Source organism: Cavia porcellus, unplaced genomic scaffold, assembly GCF_034190915.1.
Source record: "Cavia porcellus strain 051 isolate PalLab524CR breed Dunkin Hartley unplaced genomic scaffold, mCavPor4.1 scaffold_1, whole genome shotgun sequence".
Taxonomy (NCBI): domain Eukaryota; kingdom Metazoa; phylum Chordata; class Mammalia; order Rodentia; family Caviidae; genus Cavia; species Cavia porcellus.
In genome coordinates, this window is record NW_026947484.1 from 27269406 (window position 1) to 27281795 (window position 12390).

The 12390-nt window shown below is 33.8% G+C and overlaps 1 protein-coding gene across 6 annotated transcripts in view; it reads left to right on the plus strand.

Moving 5' to 3' along the window:
- The window catches only part of Scfd1 (sec1 family domain containing 1), a 95395-nt gene that overhangs the window by 43709 nt on the left and 39296 nt on the right, over window positions 1-12390 (plus strand). For 4 of the 6 annotated variants that reach the window (XM_063246442.1, XM_063246426.1, XM_063246429.1 and 1 more), the window contains exons 14-15: window positions 518-599; window positions 11581-11688. In XM_063246442.1, coding sequence (XP_063102512.1) covers window positions 518-599; window positions 11581-11688 — 190 coding nt within the window. The remainder of the gene's footprint in view (window positions 1-517; window positions 600-11580; window positions 11689-12390) is intronic. The other 2 variants (XM_063246441.1, XM_063246438.1) reach the window with 1 other exon arrangement.

Consider the following 12390-nt stretch of genomic DNA (forward strand, 5'->3'; position numbering starts at 1 on the left):
AATGATTCAAGATGCATATGTACAAACTGCACTCCACAGGATGAATATATTCATTTGTCACAAACACATACTGATAAAGAAGTGGTGATGGAAATCTCATTAGGAAAATAATGATAAAGCAGAACAGTTATTACTAATTTTCCTGTCATCGCTCTGGTTTTACTAGTCAAGGGTTAAGCAGTATTTTCAATAGTTTGCTATTAAGAAGGAGGGAGATTTCATGGTTCAGAAATGTAGGGAAACATATCTAATAATATGATTTTAGTTTGGAAGCAGAAAATCAAACAAATAATGACATTTGGGAACCAGATTGTTTTAAAATAAAAAATATTTCACCTTTATTAAAGTAATACATACTGTATGTGGTCAAGTCTACAGATTACATTCAGCCATGGTTTGTCACATTGTTGCTGTTTCAGTGTTTCAAATTTCCTGAATATCAGGAATAGGATTCATTAAAGTTTATAACTTTCCTAAAAAATATTATGCTTGATTTTTAATTTTTGGGTCCTTTTAGTTCTTTGCCAGAACTTCTTGAAAAAAAAAGACTTATTGATCTCCACACAAATGTTGCTACTGCTGTTTTAGAGCACATAAAGGTAAATTCAACTTTTCCCTCTGTAATATGACTTATATTTATAAAGCAATAAATAGCCTTATGTTTTGTAAGATGCTTTCATAGTATCTCACTGAGCTTCACTGTAATGTTATGAAACATAATTATAATGTTCATTATCTAGATTGCAATGTTATATTCATTTGTTTTGCAAATAAGAAAATTTAAGAATAAATACAAGTTAGAATCTGATATTTCTGTTGTTTCACTACCTCAGTACCATCTCTATACATTTTATTCTAATAATAATAGATTATATCGCACCATCAGTAATAGAGACTCAAAAATGTAGTATTTCTCAAGTGTCCTTTAATAAAATCATTTATGAAACTAGGCTCTAAAATTCCTTACTGTCTCATTAGACCGTGACTTTAAAACAACTGCATTAGAGCTTTTAAATATTATCATAGTTTTTTTTTCTTATTACTTTATTCATGATCATTCCACATCAACTTATTTAATCAGTCCTTCAGTATTCTGCAGTCTTCATTTATTCGACAGACTTGTAGCTGAATTCCAGTGATAAATTGATCATATGCTAAGACTTAACTTTTATTTTTCATTTGATATAATAGATTGAAACTGCTTAGAAAGATGAATATAGTTGCTGCCTGTCAAAGATGCAAATGACATCTTGGATTTATGAGATGAGACATATTATCTTATTATTTAATGATTTAAAAAGCCATATATCATTTAAAAAGCCATATATCACGTAAGATAGGTGACATTATGCAGAGTGAAACTTAAACCTGTGTAATTTTTATTACGCCAATAACCTAATTCTTTCTTTGTCCCACATCTTTGATATTTTGATATTTTTCATGTACTTATAGGAATAGAAACATACTTGTACAAACTATAACTGATTCTGCTAATGTTTTCAGTTATTTGCTACCCTTATAAAATATGTGAGATTATTACCTACTAGAGAGATAACAGAAAGTCAGATGAAATAAAATAGAGAGCTTTATTGCGAATTGCCTTCTGAAGAAAAAAACAATGTTTTGCTTACATGACTAAATATGAAGACTGTGACTCTAATAACAGAAAGTAAAAAATTTTACTGCCTTAAAACAAATAAAATTTAGGTTTTAGCTTACTACTGTTAAGCTGTAATTATATAATTAGGACTCTGATCCAGTTAACAAACATCTCTTGAATACTTCCTGTGTGCCCTTTCCTGTGCTTATGAAAAATACTGTTTGTAGATAGACAGCTGAAAACAAATTCAGTGTCAGGCAAATTGCACAAGCTTGCAATCCCAGCCTTTGGGAATCTGAGGCAGGAGGATCATAAATTCAAGTCCTCTCTGGGCAACTTAGAGACTGCCTCAAAATAAAAAATAATAAAAGGGCTTAGGATGTAGCTCAGTGAGGGCCTTGGGTTCAATCCCCAATTCAAGGGAAAAAAAGAAAAGCAACTAGGAAGTTGTGACAATTGTTAATAGTCATCGGAGTAAATTTTTTTTAACTTATAGTTTGTTTTGCTTTTTTTCATTATGAAAAGTTTAATTGTTACATTCTACTTCCTATAACCTCTGTTCTCATAACTGTAATATCAGGAAAATGCCAAGCTCAGCCTCTGCTACCATACATACCAAGTTACATGTCCTAGAATAACTATTTATTTTTCCTACATTGTGTATATTATAGTAAGTCCTTAAGATACTGTAGTAAATAAGACATAAATTTTCTTTTCTCTTAGATCTTATGGTGCTGTAACAATAAACAGTAGAAAACAAAACAACTATGTATTTAATGATGTGAGAATAATAAGAAAAGAGTGATGCAAGGTGGTAATAGTTGAGAGGCCAGTTCTGGAGTTGAGTAGTTAAGAGATCACTGTTGAGCTAATGCTTGAGTTGAGTCCAGAATCAGGAGAAAGAGCCAGTTAGTGCAGAGGTTAGAGCTAGCCATTCCAGGAAGAGGAGTAATGAGAACAGAGCCACTAAGACAAACATACTATGTTTGAGCACCTGGAAGACCAATGTGCTTTACTGAGAAAAAAGTAATAGAATAAGGTATCAAAAAAGATAGAAATTTAAGTGTGATGGGAATTCATTGGAAATTAATTACATGATCTGACTTGTGTCTTAATCAGAGAGTGGACCAAGGAGTTTCAGGGGTAGTAAATTCTGGAAATGAAAGTGGAAGTGAAAGATAGACATTCTAGCTGTCTAGCTGAGTACATGCTTTATAAAGTGCAATTTAGTTAAGAAATTCTTTGTGATGATCTCCTATCACTTTACACTAATGATTTTAAGTGAGTTTTTCAGAATTAGTTTGTGCCAATTGAGATCACCTGCCTGAGATTCTTTAATATGCCACCATGCTTAACCCAAATAATTCTGCTTAAAGACTTCCTGGTCTTATGAAAAAAGTTAAGGCAGATTCCCTCCTCCTAACAGTATCTGACTTTAAAGTAACTGCCATAAAATGTATTCACTTTGCAGAAGAAAAGAAATGTCATATTTAGGATATCTGGTAGTTGGGTTGTTCTGGAAAACCAAGTTAATATCAAGAGTTTTTCTTAACATAGTAAGTAAAGGAGCATGTTTATTTTACATATTAACATGTAAATTGTGATTCTATTTAGTAAATCACATATGTAGGAGTTACCTTAACTTCTGCAAATAACAAATTCTATTGTAAAAAAATTGTAACATTTTTCTATGAAGTCTTTTAATGTTAACAGTGGTTTGAAGGCTCGCCTTCTCCCTTGTCAAAATGAGCATATGAACTTTATTGTTTCCATTTCTTATTACTGTTTTTTCCATGATTTTGCAATTTCTAACTTTATAGCATTTACTTTCAAGTGGCCTTATTTTACACATTATGTTACACCATCCACTTCTGGCTATGTTGTTACCATAATTAAAGATTTACTTTTCTATAATGCCTTACTCTTCATCAGAAATTCTTGACCATTTCAGCTTCACTTTTTTATAAACACTCCACTAAGCAAAAAAAAAAAAAAATGAGTATTTTTTTTTAATAGTAGGAACACTGTGTCTTCTCATGCAGAGTTCTCTGCATTCCTCTTGATATTTGTTTTTATTGCAGTGTAACACATTTCTTCTTTAGGGATGCTAAAATTATAGCTACTTTTGATAATTTCTTAGATGATTTTTTGAAGCAAGGTAAAAGAAGAAATTAATCTCTTTAGAAATTCTGGCAGCTACTTTGCAACTGATATTTTGATAGAAAGTTAAAGAACAAAAGCACCAGTTTGCTACCACTTTGGCACATATTCTCTGTTCCAGTTATTGATATTCTGAGGATTTTAATGGCTTTGATAGTTAACTTTGGTCTAATAAATTTAAAAGCAAGTTGTTGATATTAATTTATTTTGAATAATCTGTATTTTTAAACCTTAATGGTACTTTCCTTTCTAATGCACATACAACTTTCCCATTTGCTGGTTGTTGAGAAATGGCTTCTGGGACGACTTAATTTGGAGACAGCATGTTTTCATTATATTTTACCAATCTGCATAGTCTGAGTACTGATTAGCACCAGATACCGAAGAAAAGTGAAAGAATCATACTTGTAAGGAATAGGATATAAAGAAAAAAATAACATCAGATGTTCTTTTTCTTAATACTCTTACCTAAGAGGAAGAACTATTAAACATCTGCATGGTCCTTCCAGATATGGGTGGCAAAGAATATACTGTTAATAAGCTATGTGGAGCAGGACTTGGCTTTAATAGTTTCTTGTTTTTGATTTGCTGTGGAGAAAACTGAGAGAGACTGAATGGGATCTAAGACATCATGTGATGAGGTGAAGAGTTCTATACTCAGAATAAAGCATAGCCCTTGTTGGCAAAACTAGCTTCTAAATGGAGCTCCTTCTAACAAGGATTAATTTTCTGTGGTTTAATTGCTTTATCCTGTTTAAGGGAAAATAAGCTTTCAAAAGAAACTCTCTTATCTCTCTCTCTGCTTAGTCAACATTAAAGTAACTGATGCCCTTTTTCATCTATGAAGCATAGTAGCTGATGGACATTTTACTGATTTGCTTATAGCCACATTATTGATTTACTGACATCTCATAGCTGATACTTCCTTGTTTTCCTTCTCTGCTCCCTTAGTTTGAACTTTTTTTCTTACGAATAGGTTGTCTGTATTTTACTTATGTGAACTGTAAAATTATGAAAATTTGTTTCTATAAAACTAAATTATACATTATAGACTCAGTAAAGATGGTAATTTAAGTAGTTTGAATTAATTTGTGTATAAAAAACTAAAAGATTGAAAAGATTGGAAAATATTATATAGTACTTCAATTTCTTTGCATTGTCTATAAATTTCCCTGTTTGACCTCAAAAACATTGAACTGAGAAATTGTAGGTAATTTCCAGTAGGCATGTTTTATGTAAGAAAAAAACTTCAATTAATATCTATTACTTTGAAATTTTTAAAATTAAAATCAATCAGTAAACTTTTGTGCTCAGAAAAAAAATCAGTGATAGACAATTATACATTTTAGTTTTAAATTTTAAAATGTTTAAAATATATACATAAACAATAAATCCTTTATTAACAATCTTTATAATAACCGACTTTAATCACTACTACTCCCAATCACATTTGAGGTCTTATACCATACTAGAAATCACATTTCTTGGACTTTGTGCTAATATGTTTTTAAAATGATCTTTTATATAATACTAAGTAAACAATCATATGACCTTAGTGTCTTTTCTTAAAGACCCAGGGAAAGAGTACTCTGTACCAAAAGAGTTCCAAGTTGAGAAGCAGTCACACTATTTTACCTCTTTTAATCCCAAATAAGACTAGTTACTATCAGAACCTGAAGAAATGTTCTTTACTCCAAGTGTGATAAAAGATAGCTCTTGGCTGAGACAAGAGGATTACAAATTTAACCCCAATCTTGGCAATTTAGTGAGACTCTGTTTAAACTGTCAAATGAAAAGGACTAGGGCTGTAGCTCAATTTGAAGACCCTGTGTTCAATCCCTAGTATTGAAAGAGAGAAAACAGCTCTTGAGTGAGCAGTGTCAGTATATTAGATAAATGTATACTTTTCATAAGTTTACTTCCTTATTGTAAAACAGATTTAAGGCAGCTTCTACAAATAGCCCCTGAAAACAATGACTCAGTCTCTGTACATTTATAATATGAATTTCCAAACATGGCTTTATATTTTCTGTTTTTTAAAGAAAGTATTCCTCAGCATCACATTGAAAAATGTATTGTTTACAGTGGACATTATCTAGAATAAACTATCACGGATTTCTTAGTTACTTTTCTCTTGCTGCTGAGATAAAATACCCGACACCCAAAGTTAAAGGGAAAAGGTTTATTTAGCTCATAGTTTATGGAGCATTCAGTCCTTAATTGGCTGACTCCAAGGCAGGATGGCTTGGCAGACAGGCGTCCCAGAGGAGGGACATGACAGACTGTTGAGACTTTTTCTGTCTCTTATATTGTATCCAGTCTATTGGGATTAGGGTGGTACCAATTCTGTCAATGTCATGATCCAGCAATCACCCACCTTTAATCCCAGCACTCGTAATCCTAGCATTGTATCATGAATCAGTCATGTGCTCTAGATTCAGCCAGCCTTCCCCCCAAAAAATCTCATCTAAACTGCATGAGGCTTTCGGGGGCATCTAGATAAAAACCATAACATTCTGCCCCTAACCTCCTGGAATACATTCCTTTATGCAAAAGGCATTTAATCCATCTCTAACTGTTGCCAAAGTCCTAACAATGTCAGCATTGCTGAAAAATCCAAGTCCAAAATCTCTGAGATTTGAGTCAAACTCTGAGCTGTAAGCCCTTGTATAAATGAAAAGAAAGTTAAACACTTCCAACAGTCAGTGGCACAACACAGATATTTCCATTCCAAAAGTTACAAACAGTGATACAAAGGAGTGGGACCAAAGCAAGTCCAAAATTCATCAGGGCAAACGTTAAGTCCTATAGTTTCATGTCCAGCATCCAAGGCAGTCTGTACCAAGATACGATCTCTCAAGGGCTTTGGTGTACCTCTTGTGGTTGTAGGTTCCATAGCTTCTCTCTTGGGCCTGTTCTGCTCCCTCCTTACAGTTTTCCTCAGATGATCCACATTCCTGGCTTCTCCAAATTTCTGGGGTCTCCATTGCACCTTTGGCTTCACATTCAGTTTCACACGCTACTCTCTCAGGCACACTGCCTGACTTCCCAGGCCTCTTCTAAAATCTGGCTGGAAACCTTCCTAAATCTGTAACTCTCGTGTTCTGCACACACCTAACCTAGCATAATGCAGATGATGCCAAAATCTGCGGCCACCTGGAGCAGTAACCAGGCTTTCCTCTCTGTTGGCTGAAGAGTTTGAGTGTCTGGATTGATGAGTATTCTGAATCCAGTTCCAAGGAACATATTCTCTAGGCCACCACCATTCTGGAACATGGTGTGGCTGCCACTCCTCTGCCATGAGCCCGAATTTCTTCTGCCAGATAAATTAGTCTGCCGTCCTTAATCTCAAACTCAGGAAAAGTTTCTGAATACAAGCAAAATGCAAACAAACTTTCTGCCAAGGTATAGCATACATTCTCTGGAATCCAACAACCAATTCAGTCCTTCTTCCCAGCAGAAACCTCCTGAGCCTGGTCTTTACCAGCAGGATTTCTGTCAGCCTTCTAGTGTTCTGAACCCTGACTAGAATCTCACATACAGAACAGCCTAAGGTGTCCCAGCTCTGCATATCCAAACCTTTCTACGTTCTTCCCACAAGCCATTCCCAAAGGCTGAACCACATAGCCAGGTACAATCACAGCAATGATCCTACTCTCAGTTACAATTTTTGTCTTAGTTACTTAGTACCCTTAATACTAGCATTGCATTATGAATCAATCACACATTCTAGATTCAGCCACCTCTGAAAAAATCCCATTTAAAATTACATAAGGCTTTGAGGGGATATCTGGACACAAACCATAATAGGCTGTTTTGTTTGACAACTTTAATGAAAGCCCAGGGTATGATAGTAAAATAAAATTCAATGAGAGTAGTTCTGTGAGTTACCAAACGATCTAAATTTATAGTTTTCTAATAGTTCTTTTAGTACCTAGAGTAGAAAACTTCTGTGTTCATTAAATAATCTATCCATTTTTCAAGTGGACTTTTGATAGGTCTTAAATAACAGAAAAGTTAGGCTTATATATTCTTATTTGTGCCTAGCATGATAAAAATTCAGTGTCTTGAGAGAAAAAGCATGGATTTAGCAATAAGATAACTGGCTAATCATGTTGATAGTCCACTGTAGAAATTAGAGGCCTGAGCCAGATTCCTTAACAATGCATTGTCCATCTCTGCACAGAAGTAAAGTGATAAAAGGATTATTAACTTTATTTGAGGTTTCTACATTACTCAGCTGAATGTTTTAAACACTCATTGTGAAACATTTCTCATATTAGCAAATCATGCTTGTATATCATAATGAACAATTTCAAGGTATTTATTCTCTAGTAACCATAGGCTAGTGTAGTACACTAATCATAGACTATTGTACACTAACCAGAGACTTTTGTAGTACAGTATCACCAGTGCCACCCACCTAGACAAAGTGATATTCAAGAACAGCCCTGAAAGATGGTATAATCTAAAGATGAAAAATCAAGAATGAGAAAATATAAAATATAAAAGTCTTCAATATATGTATAGGTTATATTCCATATTCTAAAAGTCTAATTTTAAACATAGCTGAGTAGAAGAGCCATGTTGGAGTTACTGAGAGAAAATCATGTAAAAACAATCCAGAAAATCATCAAAAAGATTATACACCAGACCAAATGGGATTCATCCCAGGGATTCAAGAATGGTGCAACATAAATAAATGTAATGTGCCATATCAAGTGCCAGGGACAATAACATAATCACCTCAATAGATGCAGAAAGAGCATTTGACAAACTCTGACATTCACTTATGATTTAAAAAACCCTATAGAATATTGGAATAGGTAGTCTTTATATCAGTCTGATAAAGCCATCTTATGATGAGCCAACATCATACTAAATGAACAAAAATGGAAAGCTTTTCAGTCTAAAAGTAACAACAGGCATAAGGCAAGGATGTCTACTACCACCACTCTTATTCAACATAATTCTGCAAACTTTATCCAGAGCAATTAGAAAAGAGAAAGAAAAATGAGTAAGGACAGGAAAGGAAGAAGTTAAATTATCATTATTTGCAGATGATATTATACTGTATGTAGAATTCCCCAAAACTCCACCAAGACTTCCAGATCTAATAATAAGATACAAAGTCAACACCCAAAAATCAGTATTATTTTTGCACACAAATAACAAACTCATAAATTTGTTTTAAAAAATCAAAAACAATACCTAGGAATCAATCTAGTGAAGGAAATAAAAGATCTTTACATTGAAAACTGTACAGTATTCTGAAAAATGAGATTGGAGAAGATATCAGAAAATGGAGAGAGATCCGTTATTCTTGGGTAGGAAGAGCCAACATAGTAAAAATGGCAATACTCCCAAAATTGTTGTACTAATTTAATACTGTCCTGATCAAAATACCAATAGCGTATCTTACAGAAAATCTGAAAATTCATTTGGAACCAGAAGAGACCTACAATAACAAAAGCAATTCTGGGCTACCAAGGGAAGGCAGGAAGCATCACAGTCTCAGACTTGAAATTATACTACAAAGCTACTGGCAAAAGAAAAACAAAAGCCAAAAAAAAACAGTAACAAAAGAAACTACCATAGAATCACTGGAACAGATTAGAAGATACAGAAACAACTCCAAACACACTGAACGACTTTATCTTTACAGGGGGGCCAAACAACTTTAATGAAGAAAGATAGGCTCTTTAATAAATCGTGCTAGAAAAACTGGCTTTTGTCATGCCGAAGATTGAAACAAGATCCATTATCTTTTACCTTGCACTAGACTAAGATGAAAATGGATCAAAGAGCTAAATGTTAAACAGAAAAACTGAATCTGCTGGGAGATAGAATAGGTGGAACTCTGGAAGATGGTAGATATAGGCAAAGAGTTTATGAACAAAACTCCAATTGCACAGGAAATACTACAAAAAATCTATAATTGGGATCTTGTCGTCATATAAAAGTTTTGCACACCAATAGTGAAGTGACAACCCACAGAGTGGAAAAAAAATTTACTGGCTGTTCCTCAAAGGATTAATATCTAGAATATATAAAGATCTCAAGAAAATGAGACACTCTGCTGCCGCCAATTTAAAGAGCCAGTCCAAAAACAGGCATCTGAAATGAATATAGATTTCTCAGATGAAGAAGCACAAACAGCAAATAAATATATGAAAAAGTGTTCAGCATCAGTGGTCATTCAAGAGATGTAAATTAAAACAATGCTAAGACTCCATCTCACTCCAGAAAAATAATGGCTTTTACAAAGAAATCAATAGCAAATGCTAGCGGGGCTATGGTGAAAAAGGAACTCTTTTCCATTGGTGGGAGTGTAGACTGATGCAAACAATGTGGAAATACCCAAAAGTTAGGACTAGTGGTCCCATTCAGCTAGCTATTGACCATCTTGGTATCTTCCCAAAACAAAAACATCATAGCAGCGTCTACACACCCATATTTATTCATAGCAGCACCATTTCTAATAGCTAAATCTTGGAACAACCCAAATGCCCATCAAGCAAAGAATGGATAAAGAAGACATGGATTTTTTACACTTTATGGTCAGCCATAAAGAAAGATAAAATTTGTGACATTTCTAGGTAAATGACTGCACCTTAAGACCATACTCTTAAGTGAAAGAAATCAGACACACGTAGATATTGTATTGTTTCCTGGTGCAAGAAACTGAAAAATATATATATATGTAAGACCAAAACATGTAGTAGATACTGTGAAATAAGAAAATGTTCAGTTGGAAAGAGAAACTAGAGAGAGGAGATGGAGAAAAGAAAGGAAAAATAATAAAAACAACAAAAGGAAAAAATGGAAACAAAGCTTTTATAAATGAGGAGGGGAAGAGGGGTTGAAAGAAAGGAATGAGAAAGAAAAATCAACATATATCATATAGAGCCTGGGTGAGCAACATAGCAAGACCCTGTCTCAAAAAGACAGGTACAGATTCCCTATGATGCATGTGATCGTTATGTGTATCTACAATGTATCAGTAAACTAAAATAAAAATCTTAAGTTTCTTATAATTTATAATATACTTTCCTTAGATGTTACGTGATAGATTTCTGTCCCATAAACCCTATTAAATTTTAAGTGGGGTATTACTAATGTTGCATTGCCACATAAAATGATTTATTATCATTTATGGGAGAAAGATAGAATTATAATCCCATCTCATCATTCCTGAATAGCATTGAGCCTGGAAATTAGTAAAACCAAGAAATACCACTCTTAACTTTGCCATCAGCCATCGCTCTTGACTGAAGGCAATGTCAAGAGTGAAGTGAGAAAAAAGGCTTCTGCTGGCAGTGAAGAGAGTGTTCTAGAATAGTAGGGTCTGTAGTTAGAACAGGGGAAGGGATATAGAAATGGTAAAGAGAACAGAAAAATCCCCAGTACTTACAGGAAAGGAAAGGAATTCATTTTGTGTCCTGTATGGTCATGTAGCAAATATCCCCAGATAATGGAGTATGGATTTTCAAAAGTAAAAGATGTATGAGATATAAAAAATTATGGTGGTGTGTAAATTTTTTAAACTATTGCAGTAAAAGATACATTGCTATTTCCCCCCCTCCCCCCTGTTACTTTAAGCATAACCCATCATTCTTGCTATTTTCTGAAGCAGTTTTAGAAGTTGTCTTTCTTTCTTGAGTGTCTTCAGTTATGCTGTCAGGGCAACCTTGATGTCCTGATTAATTCAAAGCATTTACCTTTCATGATCATTTTGACTTTGGGGAAAAAAGAGCCAAAAGTCGCAGTGTATCATCCAAGTTAATAACATGGATGAGGACTTACTGTGTTTTTTCAAGCAAACCTTTCTCTTGGATATCGATTGGCAACAGCATTCATCGTACCAGTGTTTGTACCTCATAAAAGTACTCAGAAGGACAGAACTGTTTCACAAAGTGACAGGAATGGTAAGTCTGTTTGAAGTAAGTGATAGTATTTTGAGGGGGCTTAATGACAATATGTCTTTTACTGTAATAACTTTTATTTAAATATACAGCATATTTTTTGATCAAACTTTGTAATAATAGCTGTGGCCAGGACACAAGTGTCTTCCTGGCAAGCACAAGGTCCTGAATTGAATTCCCAGTAACAACAACAAAAAAAGACAGGTTCTTCCTTTGTTGCCCAGGGTAGCCTAAAACTTGTGATGCCTCAGCCTTCTGTAATAATATCTGTAATTCTTTGATGAATCTTGGGAATTCTCCATTATGATAAAAGAAAGAACAGAGTAGTTTCCGAAATACTCCTTTTTGTGGTTGTACTTTTCAAATCTAGTGGGTGGTAGCTAGATTTCTAACATTCCATGTATAGGGTATATTGATTTGATAGGAATTTTGAGGCAACATAATAAAAGAAGTGAAGGGAACAGTCTAATGCCCACCAATAAAACACTAGAATCTTAAAAATCAGATTCTCCATTAGGAAACTCTTCTCACGGAATTCTTGAAAAATTTGTTTGAATTTATATTCACTATACATTGTCGGTATTTTTTTTGGAATAATAGTCTCTCTTACTTATTTATTATTGATATTTATTGAAGGCACCAAAAGTTTTATTATCTTAATTTTGTAATTTTGTGGTATAGTTTTTAAGTTGTTTTCTGTGTTAT